Raw genomic sequence first — 22,293 nt, forward strand, 5'->3', positions numbered from 1 at the left:
GAATTAGGGTAACATTTTGTTCAGGAGATTGCGAGAGTTTGCACAGAATATAAATCATTTGATTGATATTTAAGCTGTTTTTAGGGGCCCCCGAAAGGGGAAAAGACTCTATTAGTTTTGTGTGGCCTGTCCGTCCGTCCCATTTAGATCTCAGAAACTAGAATAGAAAATGAAAATCGGACATCATGATATTTTAGATCATTCAAAGTTCTGATGGAACGGCTACTTTTTTTTCTTTTCCGAAAGTGAACCATCTAATTTTTATAATTATATATGCAAGCATATTTTTCAAAAAATACACCACTTTTTAATGAAAAACTTCAGGGGAGGTAACTTTTTTTAAAAGGTCATGGACTTTTTTCAATAATAACTCAAGCTTTATTCATAGATTCGCGCAATGGTACAAAACATTTGCATCTAAGGTCACAATGATAAAAGTGTCAATGGATCATTATAAAATACTAGTCGACCGGCGGCGTAGCATACGCCACTATTTTGCAGGGCCAACCTAAGTCCACTGCTACCTATGCGACCGCAGTGGGCCCAGCACTTTTATAGGACCCGCGCTAATTTTAGGTGTATAAATTATTAAATTAAATCATTTTATAACTTATAACAGATTTCCCGCGGCCTGCTGTCGATTTCACAGGAGGTCCTGGAAATCTCCTGAAATTGCAAAATATACACACAAAAAAGTCCTGGAAATATTCGGAAATTATTAAAATCTTTTGAAAACTCATACCAATCTCCTAAAATATACAGACGAAAATTGTCTTTTTTTTTCACTCTTAAATTATTTAGGATAACTCCCTCAGTCCGAGTCGCAAAAATAAAAGAGTGATCTTTCCATTGTGTCCAAACTCTTGAGCTTGCTCTGTCGCTTCGATAGTTACTACAGAGTAGATTACTCCCCCCCCCCTTTTTTTTTTAACGTGAGGTAGAAATAAAAAATAAAAAGAGTGATATTCCAACGGTCCTGCCCTGCTATATTGTGAATACGTGTTCTCCCCCCCCCCCTTGTTTTCTCGTGGACTATCCGCAGAGTGATCTTTCCTTTACTCCTTACTACTCGTTTAAACTGTTGAGGGAAGAAGAGAATTATATATATATATATATATATATATATATATATTGTAGAGTCCTATCTCGAGGAACATTCCCGTCCACATATAACTCATGTCAAAGTAGCATTCGCTTTGGTGGCACGCTTTTCTTCCAGAGCTTAAGGCAATGTTGTTGGCTTTTTATTTTCGCTTTTCATAGGTTTCTTGAATACCAACATCTCTCTCCGCATAGTGCAGTCTAGGGCTATGTCTTCCCAGTATTCAGTATCAATATTCATTTTTTTGTTGTCCCGTGTGATTACATCCACATAACAGAGGTAGGGACGACCAGTTTCTCTTGAGCCTGTTGCAACTTGTCCATAAAGGAGGATTTTAGGATACGGTTATATCCTCCATCCGGCAGACATGACCAAGCCAGGCGGCGTTGTTTGAGTAGTCAAAAGATGCTGGGAAGACCCTTTCGAGGAGTATCTCAGTGTGACACACTATTTCTTGCCATGTGATTTTCAGGATCCTTAGTGCAAGTGTAAGTGAAATTATTTTAATTTAGTTTCTTGCTTTGCATAGGTAGCCCAAGACTCACTGCTCTACAGTAGTGTGCTCAGAACACATGTCTTGTAGACCTACTTTTTTATCACTGCAGTAAGCTTCTGATTATCCTAAACTCTTGGTCAGAGTCTAGCGAAGTTCGACGCAGTCTTCCCTATTCTCAAGATTGATATTCTACAATCACAAGAAGAAGTGCTCTAAAAGATGAACAAGTGTCGATCTAGGGGCTATTGAGTCCAACAAAATTCGCCATCTGAAAGTCTTTATCTTCTCATCGACTTGTTCATTCAACCGAATTAAGACCGAGAAGTCATGAATTGAGCCGTGAAGACACTGGAACTTAAAATTGTGCAATTTAAATGAAAGCTTGAGTTAAAAACCGACTTGAGACAGCACTAACATAGAGCACTATATCAAACTGCTATACTATGATCAATTAAATGGGGCGCCAGCTCGCACGACAGAATTGAAGCGCTATCTAGTTGTCTTTTTAATTATGCTTTCAGCTTGAATGTCAGGGCTCACAAAGCGAAGAACCAGCGTACCGAAATTTTTTTTGAATTCAGTTTGTTTCATCTGCTTACAACGACGTTAACGGTGCTTTCGAACTAAGGGATGTAATCGGTGAAATTGACGATTTAGTAAAAAGCGCCAGCAGTAGTCTCATCTGTTATTCATGGTTTGTGAAAACTTAACATTTAACTTTTAATTTAACAGTTTGCGTAAGGACAACATTTCTCTCTCTCTCTCTTTCTCGTATTTTATTTTTTTTTTTTTTTGAGTTTATTTTTAAAACTCAACTTTCAATGTTAGACTTAGCGAAGTAGACGGACGGTGAAAAAGGGTTGTCTCATTCTGTCTCTTGTAAATGAAGCCACCATTTGGCCAGCAAAACCAACAACCAACTAAAACATGTATTTATAACTTTAAGAAGAAAAAAGACAAACGGGAAAGTTGTATTTCAGATTTATTGCATTGAAGCTTGTACATGTATCGATATCATAAAGATATACATCAATCATATGCATTATAATTGGCTTTAACATAGAGGTGTGTAAAGGGGGGGGGGGAGTTCACAGGTAAATTGTTGACAATTCTATTTTTTCTATAAATTTATTAGAAATAATCATCAATGTTTTTATTCAATTAACTTAATAGAACTGTACATATTAAATACTAGTCGTATGTTATTTACAAAGAGGCAATATTGAATGCTAAACTGTAACAGCTTCTATGGGACTATTAGAATTACTAGCGATTACTAGTGATATTTAGATTAGGGAAGAAACAAAAGTCTTTGACCATTGCACAAACCAGAATCCAGAACATGAGCTTTGAGTCAGAACAAGAACCAGATACCTTAAGCATTGAAAGAGATTAGTCCGTACTCAGTGAAGATCAAACCAAGACACGCAATACTAACAAGAGAAGTTGATAATGCAGTCCAAACCAGAACACTGAACCACGCAGTCCAAACTAGAACATTGGACCACGCAGTCCAAGCCAGAACATTGAACCACGCAGTCCAAACTAGAACATTGGACCATGCAGTCCAAACTAGAACATTGGACCACGCAGTCCAAACTAGAACATTGGACCACGCAGTCCAAACTAGAACATTGGACCAGGCAGTCCAAACTAGAACATTGGACCACGCAGTCCAAACTAGAACATTGGACCACGCAGTCCAAACTAGAACATTGGACCACGCAGTCCAAACTAGAACATTGGACCACGCAGTCCAAACTAGAACATTGGACCAGGCAGTCCAAACTAGAACATTGGACCACGCAGTCCAAACTAGAACATTGGACCACGCAGTCCAAGCCAGAAACATTAGATCACGCAGTCGAAATCCGAACATTGAACCACGGAGTCCAAAACAGAACACTTGACCGCACAGTCCAAACTACAATGTTAAACAATGCAGTCCAAGTCAGCTCATTAAGAGTTGTCTGAAACAAAGTAATGTGCCAGAAAAAGATAAAACGCACCAGAAAATTAGAATGTTTGCAAAGAAAGAATTCATTCCACCATTAAACACTAAATTGAAATCAGTTTAGTCAAGGAAGGAGCAATTCAGCTATATACAAAATTAACTCATTGTTAGCTTATGGTAAAGATTTCTTGAGCTCAGTCTGACATACGAGAAAACGCAAATCAGCGACTTAATAATAAGTACAGTCAAGAAATTTGAGTTTCATGTTATGTGCTGTCAGCTTTGTAAAAAGCATTCTAGAGACTGAATCAAGTGACGATTTTGTTTTCAATGGTCTATCAGATATTCTGTTATAAGCAGCCCTTCAAGCAACTGAGTGACGCCAACCAGGAAAAAAATATCATAGACGACCTTCTATCAGACATGGAGGCTATATATAAATGTTAAAATAGTAAGGTATAGTGCAAGCGATCTAGATCAGTGAGACATTGCAAACAAAAAAAACAACAACTAAATCCTTTAATCTAACATCCAGTAGGCCTCTAGATGATTAGATAATAAGAATGAGAATGTAGATAAGAAAAAAAATCTATAACTCACTAGTTAAAACTGCAGCGATGTTTGTATAGCGTAGATGAAGTTGATTTAGAATATGATGTTGTGTATTGATAATCTGATGTTGATAATGCTTGATCTATGATGTTCTTTACCAGTGCACAAAAACAGGTGACATCGCTCTATATATTTGATTAGCAGGTGAATGTACTATTTGGTCTGAGAGGTGTATTGGTGACCAGAAGCGCTATTGTTTTATCTATACCGACAGAGCGGGTTGGCAAACACAGGCCTGTATTAACGTTCGTTTTAAGGCATGAGTACTTTGAATATTTTAATGTGGCTTAGAATGTTTTCATTTTCAGTCCTCTACTCTAATCAATTTGAGGCAACCATATATCTACATATTTATTGACCTAAATTAGTTCTATTATCTGTCTAGGGTTTACTATTAATAAACCACAGGTTACTAAAATAAATATCAATGTACCTACACTGCCAAGGGACTAGGTTAACGACATTTACATAGTTATCTACATTTTAATAGACCTTTTACAATATGTAGTTACAAGACAATATATTTTTTTAATTAAAATTAAGTCTTTTAATTAATAAATTCAATTTTTTACCATGATCTTTCCGAAGCTTCAAATTTTGATAAATATATCTATTTGCCAGCATAGGAATCATTAATCTATTCTTTTCATATATGAGTCTAACACAGGATGTACAATATCTATGTAAAGTAAACAGGATGTACACTATCTATGTAAAGTTTCATCTTTCAATCTCTCCATTAGCTTTCGTCACTTCCGCCAATGTCATCGTCCTGCCAGAGCATTGTTCACTTTGATAGCTCGGTAAGGACTCGGGACTGAAGGCCCCTGAATGTACCCAAATGGACGTTCTGACCATCTCTCTATCCCTATGCCTCGAGTGAGACCTGGCCTCAAGTAGCGAAGAGCGTAGCCGCCATCATAATAAGGCTTAAAGTGGAGGAGAAACAAAAAGTAGAACATAACATGTATTAACATTTATTAACTGTTTTTAGATTATAACAGAGTCGAGGAATTTGGCATCGTTAATATGATTGAGAACTGGATATTTTTTCCCTGAGAGAGAGGGGGCTTTGTCACCGTAATACAAGACCGTGTTATTAGGACTAGAAAGTACAGAAAACATCATGTAAAGATGTTATTCGCCTATGCCGCAAGTGTGAGGGAGAAAAATGGAGTCGATCAAACTGATAATGTATTTATGTCCACCTTTGTCCGAATCTGTTTGTCTAGATCGGCAGTACGGCAAAGCTAATCCATCAGCATCTAGCAATGACAAACAATTTAATGAAGACAAAAAAATACATTCCCTAGGAAGGTTCTCAAATGTACCAACTACCTACTGTTCTGAGATAGACCTATATTAACAAGACAGTGGATTTCCATCGACAAGATCTACTTTGACTTCACAGCACCAGTCTCAAAAAAAAAAAAAAAAAACTGAAAATAAAAAAAAATGTCAAAACCAATTCTAGGAGATTGTTCTACTATGGAAGTTCATTAAGATTTTTTGTTTTAAATACCACCTACAGTTCCATTGACTGAAGGATGGTAACAACTAAGTTGGAAGGAAACATTGAGGACCTGAACATACTTAGGAATGTTATGCCTATCACATTATGAATGCATTTCCCTTCGACGAATCTAGATCCTGGCATTGCCAGAGAATGACTATTGGTTCTTTTTACAATATAATAATAATAATAATAACTTTCTACGTCAAGTTCCCATTGACATATAAAGAGAGTTAACAGTCAAGGCCACCAGGGGTTTTAAAACTTTAGATCACCATTCCTTCCGATATTCCTGATGTGTAAGTCTTGGGCTTTTTGTTCATTCGCATCTATTTTTATCTGGCAACAAAAACAAAATACCCTATACTGAAGTCCTTCAAAGAGCGGGCTTGCAAAGCTTTCACAAAATCCTGATGCAGTCTCAGCTGCGATAGGTAGGCCACATCTGCAGAATGGAAAACTCCGTTATCCCTAAACGACCCCTTCATGTCCAATTAAGGGAAGAGAAGTGATCACAAGGTGGACAAAAAAAAAACGCTTTAAAGACACCCTCAAAGCTTCTCTGAAAGCCTTCAGCATTGACACAGCCACAGGGGAGACGGTAGCACATGACAGAGCATCATGGCGTCGCGTTGTGAAAACTGGCGGACAAGTTGCCGAGGACAAGAGAACAGTTCTGGCAGAAGAAAAGCGTCAGAGAAAAAAGCAATGCCAATGAATAACTTGCCTAGTGTGCAGCAGAACATTCTGGACTCACATAGGTCTCACCAGCCACATGATGCGGCACAGAACCTCAACTCCCCCCCCCCCCATGACAAAAGTGGTCTTCATCGAACCAAGGCTAAAAATATATATATATATATTAAATAAATAGATACCAGAAGGCCATTTCCTGGTTTCTCCAGCGGAAGTGAGATACAGAAGCGCTCGGGACATCTGCTTAAAAAGTTGCTCCAGTCACTACGCGTATGGGTTGTGACCAAGGGAGAGGTCTCAAAGCGCCAGCGAGCATACTCTTTTGGGTTGAGATTCGGTCTCGTCGGATCAGGGCTTGGCTCAACTGGCTGGATAGGTGGCAGGAGTGGCAAGGTTGGAGTGGCTATTATATTAAAGATAATAATTATTAGAATTTAATTATAATAACATTGTTAACAAACATAATGCCGGGTCAAAGCGCTATCAGAACATAACAGACACACACACACACACAAAAGAACAAACATACATACACAAAGCAAGAGTTCACAAACAATAGAAATAAGAATACTTTTAAAACCAAAGCTTATCTAGGAGGAAATAACCGCTAATTACTACCATTTATCATAATAATTACGGGTTTAGCTCCCTTTCTGCTATATAAAATACAATTAATTTATTAGTACTAAATAGTTATTTATTGGTTAATTTTTGGATTGATTCGTGAATTGTCATAGACTATGAAAATGTTTGCAAAATTTCAACTTGATTCGAGAATGGGAAATGGGAGAAAAAAAAAGTGTCAAAACGTAATGAGGGGACTAAATCCATATATATATCCACATCTATTATAAAGTAAAATTTATTCCATGTATTTCGAAATCAAACAAAATAATTAATCACCAACAATTTATTAACTGATTGTTTAATTTGGTTCATTGATTCATGTTTTTCAGGTTTAATGGATAATTGTGCAAAATTTTAACTTGACTCGAAAATGGGAAGTGGGAGAAATAATGTGTTCAAAATTAGCACCAGACACAGACTTCATAGAAGCTTTGTAATACGAGAATCCCCACATACCCAAACTTTATTAATTACATATCTCCGATGAAAAAGAAGGTATTAAGACTTTGAATTCTTTCCGAACTAGCAAAGAACGCAATCATCTCTATCCAATGTTTCAAAAACAGACAACAGTTAACGGCAAGGCATATCTAGTCATCGTAAACAGAAACGGGAAGGACAATGATTAAAACTGTGTAAAGTCGGTAAAATTATTACCCAGTCCATCATCCTCTTTAGCTAGCCAGGTCTGTGCATCCAGTTCGCTTCTAGTTGTTCCAGGAACCGCTGTGGCTTCCATCAGGCTACACTTCTGGTAACTTCACCACATAGACCAAATACAAATAAATAGACTATAAGTTTAACATTCTGACTTTAAAACAAATTTTAAAGAATAAAATATATAAGAATAAAATGCTGCTTCAATTCACCTTTATAATTTTTTTGACAGGAATTAAAATAAGTCATTTAAGTCATTGGTTAATATGCATGACTAAATGCATGACGCGTAGGACGTAATCATCTTCAATTTTTGAAGTAACGTCTGTATTAGACATTTTTTGACAGGAACTAAAATAAGTATCTTCAAAAATCTCGTGAATGTGATTTTTGTACAGTTTCTTCGTGATGTTTTGTAAGAGCTTCAACCACATAGAATATAATGGAGATTTTCACGATAAATGTTTGATTCTAAACAATGTCAAGGACATTGCCAACTAAATAACGAAAATTAATTTGCGCACAAAATGTATCCCATATCTTCTAAATGACATAACTTTTCAACACCTATGTTCTGTACACCGATAGCTAGTAGCAGTAGATGAAATTTTCCAAAATAGACCAATGTAATTTATTGCATGTTTAGTAGATCTAGTTTTTGTCATAAAATTTAGAGGGAAAAAATGACCAACATGGTATTAAACAACATGGAACCCACGACATTCGCCTTGTTAGCGCGAAGCTCGATCAACTTAGTAATGTGCAATATTGGAGTTTGAAAGAATTGATTCATTTTTTTTACTTTTGCTTTTTAATTAAATTAGAATATTTGACTCCCCCCCCCCCTTCCACAGTGTGAGCTAATAGTATGAATTGAATGAACAAATATGGACCCTTTATATCACATTAAATTATGGAATCTCAAAAAAAAAAAAAAAAAAAATTAAAAAAAAAGCATTTTGTTTACTTTCTGATCCTGTCAGCGTCCAGACGTCGAAACATGGGAGGCCGCCTAGATCGTCTTTGGGCAATGCAGGCATCAAGCTGAGCTTGTTTGAAGCAAGGGTACGGGTAGTTGTAGCTTGGATAAGCAAGGGCATCAACTCTCCAGGGCTGCTCCTTGCAGACGCCAATAGTAGTCATGATTTTATGGCTTGATTATCAGTTTTAAAAAGTTGATTCCCAACAGTCTGTTTCAGAACATTCAGTCAGTACTGATATAAGTTGATTTTTTTTTATAGCGGAGAAAGATCAGTTCTAAAGATGCTCTTTGATTTAACTGGCGTTATAATGTGAATGAATCTTCACTACTGACATTCTTGTTTTATTCCTTTAAAATGAAATGAATTTTGTAGACTTTATGGATATGGCAATGACGTTGTGAAGTCAGACTTTTAAGAATGATACCTAAGAAAGAAATATCCCTAGATAAGTCTGCAGATGTAGATAAGTCTTGTTTAAAAAGACAAGCTCATGTTATAATATTATCACATTAATTAGGCTGTGTGTACTGTTCTATTTTGTATAAGTTCTTCAACGAGTGTTTTAATGTCTAATAATTTACTTGGCGGCTTGTGCTATCATTATAGGTTGTTCTAATGGAACTGCAAGAAAAGTGTATACACAAAAATAGTTTAAATGTTGTATAAAAATAAATAGCGTGGTGTAGAAAGCAGCTTCTAAGTTTTAAAGAGATCTACTCTCTTCTTTGTTTCTACTTATGTAAATTAGGGTTTAAAGCTTTTGGCTAAGATGAAACACTTCAGGAGGCCAAATTCTCCGATCGACTTTTGTTGGTGGCTGTGCACAATCCATTTTTCCCTCAGTTTTTTCTTCAATGAGCTCAGTCTTGTCTGGGGCCACATAGACACCTTTGGGTCACTTTCCACATCATCATTCTCATGTCTGTTTGTGTTGTGGTTTTTGACAGACTGCGACTGCACAATTGGGCTGGCCGAGGTACTATCCGTCCTTTGTGTGATATAGTCTCGTCCGATGCGTGGACTTGCGTCGTCGGAGCATTCTGCAATCGTTGGTGGCTTCTGGGGACTTTTCTGGTCGCCTCTTCCTCTGCCCCCGGAAGTACGTCTGGGAATGGATGCAGACCTGCTGCGCTTGAAGGATTTTGGCGTTTTCGGCAGCTGATTGTTTAAGGTGTACTTCCCAGGGGTGCTGGCAGACTTGGTGTGGCGCCGACCGAGATTGTATCTACCGTGATACTCTGTCCCCGCGGAGAAGGCGCGGGTCTGTACTATGGCTGTACTCGAGAATATTTTTGCTGGATGGTTTGGATTCTGCTCGTTCAGAATGATGTCCAGCGGCTGATCAGGGTGCCTGCTCTTTTTGGCTGAACCTCTGATGGGAGATGAATACCCATACCTGGCGCTTGCTGTCATAAGATAGCGTTCTAAGGCCAGTTCTTTAAGGGGCCGGATAAGTGAATTATATATCATCCTCCAATTTAAATAAGGTGAAGACATGATGCTGACTTTTTTAAAAACTAAAAATAAGTATCTCGTGATGAAACAAATAATTTAAAACCTGGATAAGAAAAAAAAAGTATCTATAAATGTTTTACATAGTTGATAAATAGGAATAAAATAAATATTGTATAATCTTAATTTAAGTAAATAATAAAGTCATTAAAATATTTATTCAATATGTTTTCATTTATTCTTTGTTTTTTATATACATTATTTACTTTTATTTCGACATTATAAAGTATTTCAATTTTGTTAAATGCATCACTATTTCAAGAGGGAGGCCCGAACAAAACTCTGGACCCAAAACCCTCTTATAAAAGAAAAACTGTACGGAGAACTGTCTGATCTGGAAACCTCTGCGCGATTCATCTCAGATATAGGATTACTGATCTGAACCCTCCGACATGAAAAATAAGAACGAAGAAGAAGATTAAATGCATAAAGCTGAAACTATAATTGAGGTCTAAGGCTTATGGGCTAAGTGGGTTGAGGTAGCTGAGATGTAAAACGATTGACTTCCGAATCGGGATTTCAGGACTGGGATTGGGCGCCCCAACTCTAATGGTACATCTCACATATGTTATAGAAGTAAAGGCCGGTGGTCGTTGTGCTGGCCACATGACACACTTGTTAACTGAAACAGATTGGCTTTAAGCCTATGTCATTTGCCCCATACAGGACAGGAATTAAGTTAGTGGATGCCCCTACACTTATTCGTAAGTTTTAATTAAAATTCATTTAATAATAATTGGCGTATTTATATCTAAAAGCATACCTGATAATAGAACTTAAAAAGGCTAACATAGTCCTTTGAAATTAATCTAAATTTATAGCTAGACTATTTATACCTTCTATATCTAGATCGTGTCACGATTCAAACCTTATTGTAATTAATTGCAGCTAAGAAAAATGATAGGTCAAGAGACTCAGTCCCAGAAGGGAAGAGGACAAATCGTTTACCGACTAATCGTTCACCGACAACTGGTTCATCGACCACTGGTTCACCGACACTGGTTCATCGACCATTGGTTCACCGATAACTGGTTCATCGACCACTGGTTCATTGACAACTGGTTCATCGACCACTGGTTCTTCATCGACCACTGATTCACCGATAACTGGTTCATCGACCACTGGTTCATTGACAACTGGTTCATCGATCACTGGTTCATCGACCACTGGTTCATCGACCACTGGTTCACCGATCAAGTACTGGTTCATCGACATCTGGTTCATCGACCACTGGTTCACCAACAACTGACTCACCAACAACAAGTCGTGTAATCAAAGTGAACTTTAAGGCAGTTATATGCCTATTCTTGCCCTGAACGCGAATATAAGACCATGCGCACCTTCAACTACGAAGGAGATGACTGCCCGATCGTGCGGTATGCTCGCTGGACTGTTGTTAGGTCATCTCTGTGTTCCCTTGATTCAGAATGACAGCCTGGTCGTGCTGTTGTTTGGTCGTCTCGGTGGTCCCTGGGTTCAGGATGGCTGCCTGGTCGTGCGGTATGCTCGCTGGACTGTTGTTTGGTCGTCTCGATGGTCAATTGGTTCAGGATGACAGCCTGGTCGTGCAGTATGCTCGCTGGACTGTTGTTTAGTCGTCTCGGTGGTCCCTGGGTTCAGGATGGCTGCCTGGTCGTGCGGTATGGGCGCTGGACTGTTGTTTGGTCATCTCGATGGTCCCTTGGTTCAGGATGGCTGCCTGGTCGTGCGGTATGGGCGCTGGACTGTTGTTTGGTCATCTCGATGGTCTACGTCTCATTACCTTCCCAATGCCATCCCACGTCGTCCAGCTGGAGGTTTAGCATAGACATTTAGAATGTATTTATAATTAATATTATCAACCCTGAAGGAACACCAGAAACATGTAATATTTTAGATCTGAGCTAGAAAAAGATCTCAGCTTTAGACATCGTATCTTATAAATACAAGCTCTTATGGAGCATTAGTCCTACCGAAAAGTATAAGAAATGTATAATTTTTTTTATCGTTTTGTCTTTCGGAGTATTTTTTAGGTTGTATTTGTAAGTTATGGCTCAGTGTTTCTAGATTTAGGATAAACCATTAAAATCCTTAGTAAAATATCTTAAAATATAATTTTAAAAAGATAATAAACTGAAGCGTATTTGTTATAACACCTGTGCTGTAAGTAAAGATGAAACTGCAGGCTGTTGAAATAGATGACTTGTTATAAGCTATGGTGTAGATCTCTAGTATTCAATAGTAAGCTGAAATGTTCTCGAGGTGACTTCGAAAAGAACGGTCAATGAAAGTGCTTCTTTGTTGAACAGAAACAGTTTCGCACTAAGTTCTCTAAATAAAAGACTATCTAAGACGATTGTTAGGAGATGGTTAAAATGCGGCTCGTTTGTTTAAAGTTAAAAAAAAAAAAAAAAAAAAAGGAGGGAATCTTGCTCCCCATAATAAACAATATACAGTTCCCTTTTAGACCTTGCGATCTAAAGGGCAGATGATGTATATATATTATAGCTTTTATATAGCGCTACTTTCATGCTTATAGCATGCTCAGTGCGCTTTTGGTCCAATCTCATTTGTGGACCAGTGGGGGGAGGGGGTATCTAGGAGTTGGTTTTCCGTGCTGCCTTTAGGCGCTCAGTAAACACAACTCTGCCCGAGTCAAGTGTCGAACCTCGAGCCCCCTTCTAGGTAGCCAAGCCAAGTTCAAGCGCACTTGGCGTCTCGACCACATCATCTGTTTCTGTGGTCCACGGTTAACGAGGGTGTCTTGTGGCCAGCACAACGACCAACCACCTTGACGTTTCCCCAACTAATGTTAGCATTACAGCTAAACAAATCAACGTGCGTAGGCGGTGTGTAATGCCTATAAATATATCCTGTATACTTAAAGACAAGCTATCGTATCTTAATCTCTCTCTCTCCCCTCCCCTCTCTCTCTTTATATATAAAAGGAGACAAGTGTTACTTAAATAGCCTTGATGATATTTAAATTACTTTAATCTCATTTACTTTTGTTTTATGTTGTCACATTAGTAATACAAGATTATAAGCTAAATAAGATAAAGAAGGATTTCTTATCTGAGGAAAGGAATGTTTAAAGTCCTTTTTCATATACAACTGTTTATTCGAGATTAGGGCCTGAGATTTACTTTACTTTTATTTCATTAGCCATGGTTTTATATTGTCAAATGGGCATAAGTAAATCCATCAATAAAACGCTCCTAACACAACCCAACACAATTTTCTGTCCCTCCAATAAAGCTTTTTGTTTCTTTCATCCTTCTAACGAACGGCCCGCTGCCTCCTAATACCAAACACTCCTTAGCAGAGCCAGATTGAAAGGAGGGCAGTCGGGGCCTCCACAACAGAGATAAAAAAAATATATCCATATCTCGAAGGTATGTATCCAACCAATGGGCCTTATCCTTCTTTATGTGTCAAGTTTGCCGTTTCTGTAGCAATTGTGGTTTTACATGGTGGGGTCGCCAAACCCTCCTCCTTTCACACCCGGGCTTGGGACCGGCAGATGGCCTTATCCTACACAAACTAAAAAAATATTCACTTTTTAAAAAATAAAATATGCATATCAAGTATTTTTTTTAAGGAAAGTAAGAGTAAATGTAAAAGAATTATATTTCTTTCTTCTAAAATATAGCATTCATAAGTAAATCTTTATTAAAGCTTTCGAAAAATTGTAGGGGTCTCCACAAAAATCCTGCCACTGGCATCCACATACTTTGATCTGCCCTGCTCCTTAGGCCCATCAGTTGAAGCCCTCACATCAGCCTGCATTATAACGCTCCTCCCCACAAACCCACAAACAATATTTTCAAATAAAACACCCCCCCCCCCCTCTCGCAGAAACACGCTCTTTGGCCCTTGTATATTTTACCTATGGATCACATTAGATAAATGAGATGAATACCTGGGCATTAGATATGGTTGGTACGATGTCGCTCACTATATATAAGCACCCCCCTTCTCCACGCAACTGATGTATTCAAAGGAAGAGCAAGTGCCAATACAGTTTTGGTTCTGCGGCGTCGTAGGCTCTACAGGGTGTTGCACTGTATGGCGCAAAGTGCCATTGGGTTGGGAAGCCTTTTCCCGTGTTTGGGTATGTATATCTGCTAGGCAGCAGAGGTTTGAATTCAGAGTTTTCCTTCTTCTAGGTGGGTAGACAGCCAATGCTAACCAGCTCTTCCTGCACGAAGCTTACTGGTTTAGGCGCCAATTAATTGCCTTTGCCCCTTCTTCTGTTAGTGACCAGTGGCGAAGCAAAGTATCCGGGTTCAGAATACCTTAGTGGGCTCCCTCCCGAAAAAATAAGACGAATGTAGTGTGTGACAGCTTTGATGCGGAGACCATGGCAGTCTGTGAAGCCTTAAAGGTCATTGTCTCTCAACTCGACGAGGTAAATTTGAAGGCAACACAGATTGTTGTGGTCACTGACTCAAAATCTGTACTACAGGCTTTGCAAAGCCCTGGACCATAGCCCCCCAATATCGACACAACCTAAAGCAGCGCTATGGTACCCCTGTAATAATGCAGTGGGTACCTAGTAACATAGGTGTGACTGGCAACACTATTGCAGACTCCTTGGCTCACCAGGGAGGGCAAATTCCACTCACTGAACTGGCTGTAAGTTTTCATCATGCTCTGGCTATAATTTGAGTGATGGGACAAGTCCCAAAAAGCCCGTGAAGTCTAGGAGCGCATGGGGCGCACTGACCGCACTTTCCCGTGGTGGAGACTGTCCAGGCCTGAGCAAGCTATTATAGCAGTGCAGGACAGGGCACTGTCCTGTTGGTTCATATTTCTCACGGCTATGGCCAAATTTCGATTCGCGGTGCCCACGCTGCGGGGAAGAAGAGGAAACCGTGCCTCATATTCTGTTGGACTGCCCCAGACTTGCTGATCTCCGACTCGACAGGTCTGGGAAACCAAAAATTCTCGACCTGTATGATGACGTGTATGCACTTCGCAAGACAGCAATGTTTCTGTCCAGGGCTTTTGCAAGAGAGGATTTGAGCCTCTCAAGCCCTCACTCAAATGGAGTTTGATGATGAAGATGATGAGTGTTTGACAAAACAATTGAGTAGCTTAATCTGAATATATCGGTATATTCAAGAAAAGACATTCTAATAGGCCTACTTTCAGTTTTATGTAGATCTTGCTGTTCACTTTCCAACATTTTAACACAACGCTGACTGCGCTTACAATTTCGTACTTGACAATAGGCAGAATTATATTATCGAATGTTTCTAATTTTCAACTCATATTTTCTAAACCAAACTCTCTCTCCCCCCCCCCCCCTTAACAATATGAATACTAATACTATCAATGGTTTATGAATAGGCCTATAGGCTACAGGGAAACAAAGAATCTTATCTTATCTTATGGCAGTAATAGTCTCCCCAAACGCACAATTACGGTTAGCCACCATTATTACAATAAACCTGATGAAAAGCAGTTTCTTTTAAAGCAATCAAACTTTTTATTTTCCAAGCCGCTGGTATGTAGGCTATATAGAATTAAACCATTTTGTTATTACCGACGTTTACCGAACGGTGAGTAAAGTACACCGTCTGTCTGAATAGAGTCTGTGGCTTTTGTATGCCGAGACACTTACTTCTGTATGAACGTAAATAAATTTATGGTTAGGAGTCGGCATATAGATTAAATCCAAACAAGGGTCGCGGACCTCTATAGCCTGACTTATCATGACTTTTTGGCGCTGAACTAAGAAACAGTTCGAATGTTTTTTGTTACGTCGGGAAGCAGATTTCACTTTTGTTTTTCCCGGAAGTTGATATTCTAAACTTTTTTTTTCACCAACTTTATTATTATCGTCAAGAAAATGGAAACAGATCAGACACAGAAAGACGCTGTTCCTAAACCCGAAAAGATGTTTACACTTAAAAAGTGGAATTTAGTTGCAATGTGGAGCTGGGATGTAGAGTGTGACACCTGTGCTATATGTAGAGTCCAAGTTATGGGTAAGTCTCTTAATCTAGACTAGACTCAAAATACTCAAAAAAATCTATATACTGAGAATATACTCACTCACTCAGTCTCACTCAGTGACAGTCTATCCGTTGTTTGAAAGTAAAATAAATATCAGGACATAATCATGCATTTCTTGTGAAATTTTCATGCAAATAACTCAAATAGTTTATAAGTTACAGCATTTTTATTGCAAAATTTCCCTTTTTCGGTCACGAAATATTTTTAAAAATATAGGCAAAATTTTCGCCACTAAAATTGCTATAACTTCTGTTCTAATTATCTTATAAACATAAATTAAGTATCAATAAATTCAGTTTAAAGAGCTCTATCTAACTATATCAGTTTCATTACAATATATTGAGTTTGAAATTTTTATCAAAGTACCTACTCAGTCAGAGTAGTCAGACTATAGTCACTAGTCATACTTGAGTCACTTGAGTGTCATAGTCAGACTCAGTGACACTGTGACTACTGTGAGTGTGACTCAGACTGTCTGTCATTGACAGTCAACTGTCAGTGTCATTGTCACCTGTGACTATCAATAATTTTTGAATAAAATCTATCAGTATCATCACTATCAGTATCATTATCATAGAGTCATAGTTAATTATAGATCTAGATCTAGTATCTAGATCTATATCACTATCAGTCACAGTCTGTGTCAAAGACGTCTAGTGATCATCTCTATTATATATTTATAGAGACAAAGTTCTCTAGTCTAGACTTTGTCTCTATCACTAGACTGTCACTGTGACTAGACTATAACTAGATGATAACTATAAGTAGTAGTGTAGTAGATAGTAGTAGTCCTAAGTCTAAGTAGTAGTAGTATAAAATAAATATTATATTAGATCTATAATAATTTATAAATATAAGTATAAGACTCAAGACTTAGATCTAGATTAGAGTAATTAGACAGTGTTAGTCACTGTTATGCGTCGTTACTCAGGTTACTGTTAGATTCCTAGAGTTGAGGCTAGAGTAGACTAGACAGTAGACCATTCATTTCATGATTCTACTAATAACTAATTCTAGAGCTCTAGAAGAGAGATTCAAGACACAGTCTAGAGTCTAGAATCTCTAGCGAATAACTGACTCTAGAGTAGGCTAGACACTCTTCAGCCTCAGGACTTTAGTCTCTTCTAGATCTAGAAGTCTAGTAGTACTCCTATATTTAGATTAAATTTTAGATCTAAATATTATTAATTATTAGTAGATCTAGTATAGATAGTCATTTTCATATAATATAACGAACACCCCCAATATTCTGATATTCGTGAACACCCCACAATATTTGTTAAAATGAGCCTTTATTTTGATAGCCATGATGAAACTAGTCTATTGTTATTGTTCATACTCCGTTTCTTTCAGACACATTTAGTTTTGTTTACTCTGAAAAACAAGGTTTTTTTTTGGGGGGGGGGGGGGGGGGGGGCTCAGAGAGCTCTGGTATGACGATGTCACTTTTTTTTTCTTCTAGGTCAGAAGGAGGGTAGGTTAGGGGTTAAGGCAGACCTGCCTACCGTTACTCAAAATGCGTATTCGTTACGCAAAATCTCCCAAAAATGACCGTCAGTACGCAAATATGCATTTAACCCGTCGCGTTACGCATTTCGTATCTTTTTTTTTTGTGTGGGGGAACACATTGTGTCCAGATCTATACGTTGATTGATTCTTAAAAGCAATTAGATGTAATCTTATAAATGAAGAACGCAGAGTGAGGGAGTAGCAGGTTGGTACCGTCAGTTAGCTGATACACCAACGTGACTTTTTTTTCTTTTGTAAGTTCATTAGTAGAAATTAATTATGTTGAATCCCTGATTCCCGTATTCATTTGTATAGAAAAAAATATCGAAGTGCTATCGATTCAAAACACATTGAGTGACATTGTAGATATCTAGTCTAGATCTAGATCCGGATTCTAGATCTAGAATCTAGATAAATTGTTATACAGGAATAGATCTAGCTAGAGTCTAGCTAGTCATTACGTCAAATGTCATGATTCTCTACATTACTCTACAATAGTCTACACTCTAGATCCAATTTAGTTGTAGTAAGATTTAGAATTTAGATTGACTAGATCTAGATCGATAACATCTACTACCATCTAGTCTAGATCTAGACTAGATTCTTAGTCTTAGTATAGAATAGATCAAGGATGAAGGTAGGCCTGCGAAGTTTGGAGTAGACCTACGTTTGTAGCGGATCCACGGCATCGGTAACACTCTTGATCCCAGATCTAGAGTAGATTATATTATATAGACATAGATCCAGATCTAGGCTAGATATCATCTCTATTGTCGTATTGATCTAGATTTAGATTGTAGATCTAATCATGACATCTAGATCTAATATAATATATATATATATATATGACAAAATAGTGGATCGCGAAAGTGTTAAGCATTCTGGTGCCAAAATACGCATTTTGACCATCAGCGTTACGCATTTGGCCTATTTTTGGTAGGCAGGTTTGGGTTAAGGAGATATTTTTTAGAAAATTTTGGTCTCAGCTAAACATGGTCATGCTTTATCTAAAATACTTCTAAATAGGCACAAAAACACATGTACATCTAATAGCCTTTGTGTAAATAGGGGGTGTTCACTAATATTCCTTATTTACTATCAATGACATTAATGGACGCTATTTTATTCAACATTGAGCTATTATAGACAACTAAGACTTGTGAGGCGGTGTTAGATCTACATTTTTTACCCTATAGATTTTATTACTATTTTGTCGCAAAATATCACTAATGCATAAATTGAAGGGGATGGGGAAGAGTGCTCTGGGATATAAGGCTGTTATCACCAGGGCTGATATATATATGAAATGGAGAAGCTGCTGAGAACAAGGAAGCTGAGGAATTTTCTGGTTATCGACCTAACACGGCTCCCAGTGAGCTACCACTGTATACTCTAGTGACTGTACCTGCATGTGGTGGGGATGTCTGAAATACACCGCTCCGTACCCCAAACGGGGGTCATAGTAGTGGTGATTGTCCCCTCACATTATAGTACATTATAGGCATATGGAGGACCCCCAGGTGGGGCTCTGGCCGGCTGCACGAGAGGAGGAAGTCATGTCGTGGCTAGGAGGGCCGTGCAACATGAAATGCAGGGTGTGATTAAATGATCACCTAGCTGCAGGTGGACAGAGAGGTTGGTGAAGAGCCAATTTCATCCTGGTCACGGGATAAAATTCTTTCCCGGGTTACATGGTTCATAAAAGGGATCGGAAATGTCGAACTATAAGTGGACATCAGATACGGTTATCGACCTGGACAATTTTTCAACATCGATGAGACAGGGTTGTTCTGGGAAAAAAATGCCACAAAGAACAAGCATTCATAGAGAAACTTGCAAGAACATATGATGTTGCTATTTGGCGGAAAAATGGCGGGGCATAAATTAAAACCCTTTTTCATTTATATGTAGCCTGGTAAAACTACTACATATATAATATAATACAAGCATTTCAAGTGTATACAGTAGGCTACTGTATCATAATTTTTAAAAGTTACTACATACTCTACTGTTAAATACCTTCTTCAAATCTAACGTCACACTTAATGACGAAACATGTTTAACCTCACGTTCTAGTCCCTAACTCTTTTGTTAAGCAGGGTCTCACTGTATTTATATGTTTATTTGTATACAGGTATTTAATATATTTATCTTAAATTACTAATTATAAAAGTATAGTAGGTAGATCTTCTGACTTTTGTCTTATTATTTATTTGAGCTCATCATTTCCCATTTTTACCTTATCATTGTTCTGTTAAGATGATTCTATGATGATCAAGCCCAGTATGGATATAATACTTGTTTCTAAAATATCTTTCATACCTAGTTTTTGCCTTTATACCAGATCAACCCTCCTACTTTAAAAAAAAAAATTTGACAAATTTTTAAAGTTTGTTTTTACTACAGTATGTTGAAGTGTGAACTGTGTATAACTGGTACTCACAAGGCGATTGCAATTCTCAAAATCATAGCCTAAAGAATCACTGGGGTTTTTTTTTCTCCAGGGAGGCATCAAAAATAAAAAATGGAGTAATTGTTATGTAATGATTGTTGATTTCATTTTGCTATCAGAATGATAGTAGACGCAACCTTCTTGTTATCGTTGATACATTGTAGCAATAAACCTAAGCCTTAATATTATCTTCCTCTAGATGCATGTTTGAGATGTCAGTCTGAGAATAAACAAGATGACTGTGTTGGTGAGTAATACAAAGTATTCTCTTATTTTGCTTCTGCATTTCACTTTGTGTTCATTGTCTTACAGTTGATATCAGTAGTCATTAGGTTGGCCACACATGTTGTAAGTTGTGAACATTTTGTTATTAGGAACTCAACATTAGTGAGGGATGTCCCAATATATATATATCCTGAAATGTCAGTGCAATATATGGTTTCAATCTGTCATGTAGCATAAACCAACAATCTCATCATAACATCAAGACATCCTCAAATCGAAGCTCAAAAACAAGTGATCGTCACACAATCGCTTAGTTTTGGGTGCCAAGCTCCTAATCTTAATAAATGTCCTCAGTAAAACCATTTAATGACAAATTATGCCATGTTACATTTCAATATTCACACAGTCTCCAAGGTCTGTGTTGTTCACTTTTTTTTTTTAATAAGTTCAATAATAACTTAAGTACCATTTGTCACTGAAAAAAGAATTTAACTTTGTACCCATACTTCTCCATCCACGTTCTGTCATAACAGAAATAAATCTAACTTTCTAAACACTAAATGTCGTAAATTTTTTTCTTTCTTGGACAGTTGTATGGGGCGAGTGCAATCATTCATTTCACAACTGCTGCATGTCTCTCTGGGTCAAACAGAACAACAGATGTCCTCTTTGCCAACAGGAGTGGGTAGTGCAGCGGACAGGGAAATAACTTTGGTCACTCTAGAGCTGATGTATGATTTTATTTCTTAATAAGGTTGTCTAAGAATTTTAGCATAACTGTTGATGACATCAGAATGCGAGAGGTGTTTTTATTGTATAGCTGTTCGGTGTTGCTGCTGTGAATTTCGCTACATCTGGCTACTTTATTTAAAATGTGCACTTATCGTTATGTAATGATTATGTAAAATTATGTAATTATGTAAAATGATGAACTTGTAATATTGATCTTTATCATGTATTAAGTATCCTCCTTGTGGTTTTGAAGCTACATGTTCATAACTCTTCAAAAATTTCTACAAGTTTCTCAAACTTGGTTAGCCAGACACAACCGTTAAGTCCTTAGATTTCGGAAGGTTAAGCCACTGCCTTGATGTAGTAGAGCACTTACCTGTAACAATGGGGAAAAAAATAAGTTCAACTCCTAGAGAAGTTTTTACTCAGAATTTAAGACATGTACTGCTTAGATATTAGAAACATAACACTCATCAACCTGACTGATATCAGTGATAGATCCTACTTTTTATATTATGCTATAAGACTCCAAAGAATTGTCTGTTTTTGGATGCAAGAGGTAGCATGCAGTGAGCTAGTTTTAAAAGTACAGAATATATGAATGCTTTACATGTTTAAAATTATTGCTAATATTATTTGTTCCATTTGTTTGACATTTTTGCCTTTTTTTCGTTGTTTAGAGGTATTAATTTTTAATGGTAGGCCCTGCTTTTATTTAAAGGTCTAGCATTTATATTTGGAAATAACATCATAAGAATTCAAGTTAATAAGAGTCAAGTGTATAGAAAGTAAGTCATAAATTTCACTACCCCCCCCCCCTCCAACACACTTAAAAAAAAAAGTATTGTCTTCCAGACCTCAAGAGGCAGAAGAAAATGTCTCAATCTGTAAATAACTTTATTATTTCGTTGATTTCAAGTCACATCCTTTCTAAAGCAGGATGGAAAGTCCTGTCAACTCATACTGAGCAAATTAAAAGTTGTTTATTGTGTTATGTTACTATATCATCTTTACCATTACCAAAACCTGCGGCTAGGACAAAGTCCCATCATTAATGTTGCCTTTACAAACCACACTTAATGGGCTAGCTTGTAATGAATGTGTTGTGACAGACATTCAGCTTTCTCTACTGAACTATACTTTGGAATGTACATTTGTTGATTTTTTTTTTAGTAAAATAAATACTCTCTCTTACAAACTATGGCATTACTTTTTTTTTC

General features: G+C 37.5%; 2 protein-coding genes across 4 annotated transcripts; one reads left to right on the forward strand and one right to left on the reverse strand.

The window, feature by feature from the left end:
- Positions 1-2,563: 2,563 nt before the first annotated feature.
- LOC106070980 (uncharacterized) lies at positions 2,564-15,868 on the reverse strand. 3 transcript variants are annotated; one of them, XR_008775000.1, is made up of 5 exons: positions 15,761-15,868; positions 8,625-10,198; positions 7,658-7,758; positions 6,556-6,776; positions 2,564-5,093 (listed from the first exon to the last, which is right to left on the reverse strand). XR_008775000.1 is itself a non-coding variant. In XM_013231004.2 (5 exons), the coding sequence occupies exons 2-5, from the start codon at positions 8,798-8,800 to the stop codon at positions 4,929-4,931; spliced, it is 663 nt and encodes a 220-aa protein (XP_013086458.2). In that variant the 5' UTR covers positions 8,801-10,198; positions 12,288-12,440; the 3' UTR covers positions 2,564-4,928. The 3 variants fall into 3 exon arrangements, 2 of the variants coding, with proteins under 2 accessions (XP_013086458.2, XP_013086459.2); XM_013231004.2 differs by lacking the exon at positions 15,761-15,868 and adding an exon at positions 12,288-12,440; XM_013231005.2 differs by lacking the exon at positions 15,761-15,868 and adding an exon at positions 12,288-12,417 and having other exon boundaries at positions 8,625-9,261.
- A 78-nt stretch (positions 15,869-15,946) lies between these two features.
- LOC106066497 (RING-box protein 2-like) lies at positions 15,947-22,272 on the forward strand. Its single transcript, XM_056012284.1, has 3 exons — positions 15,947-16,127; positions 20,316-20,363; positions 20,932-22,272. The coding sequence occupies exons 1-3, from the start codon at positions 15,989-15,991 to the stop codon at positions 21,048-21,050; spliced, it is 306 nt and encodes a 101-aa protein (XP_055868259.1). The 5' UTR covers positions 15,947-15,988; the 3' UTR covers positions 21,051-22,272.
- The last annotated feature ends 21 nt before the right edge of the window (positions 22,273-22,293 follow it).

This window comes from Biomphalaria glabrata, chromosome 15 (genome assembly GCF_947242115.1).
Source record: "Biomphalaria glabrata chromosome 15, xgBioGlab47.1, whole genome shotgun sequence".
NCBI classification, from domain to species: domain Eukaryota; kingdom Metazoa; phylum Mollusca; class Gastropoda; family Planorbidae; genus Biomphalaria; species Biomphalaria glabrata.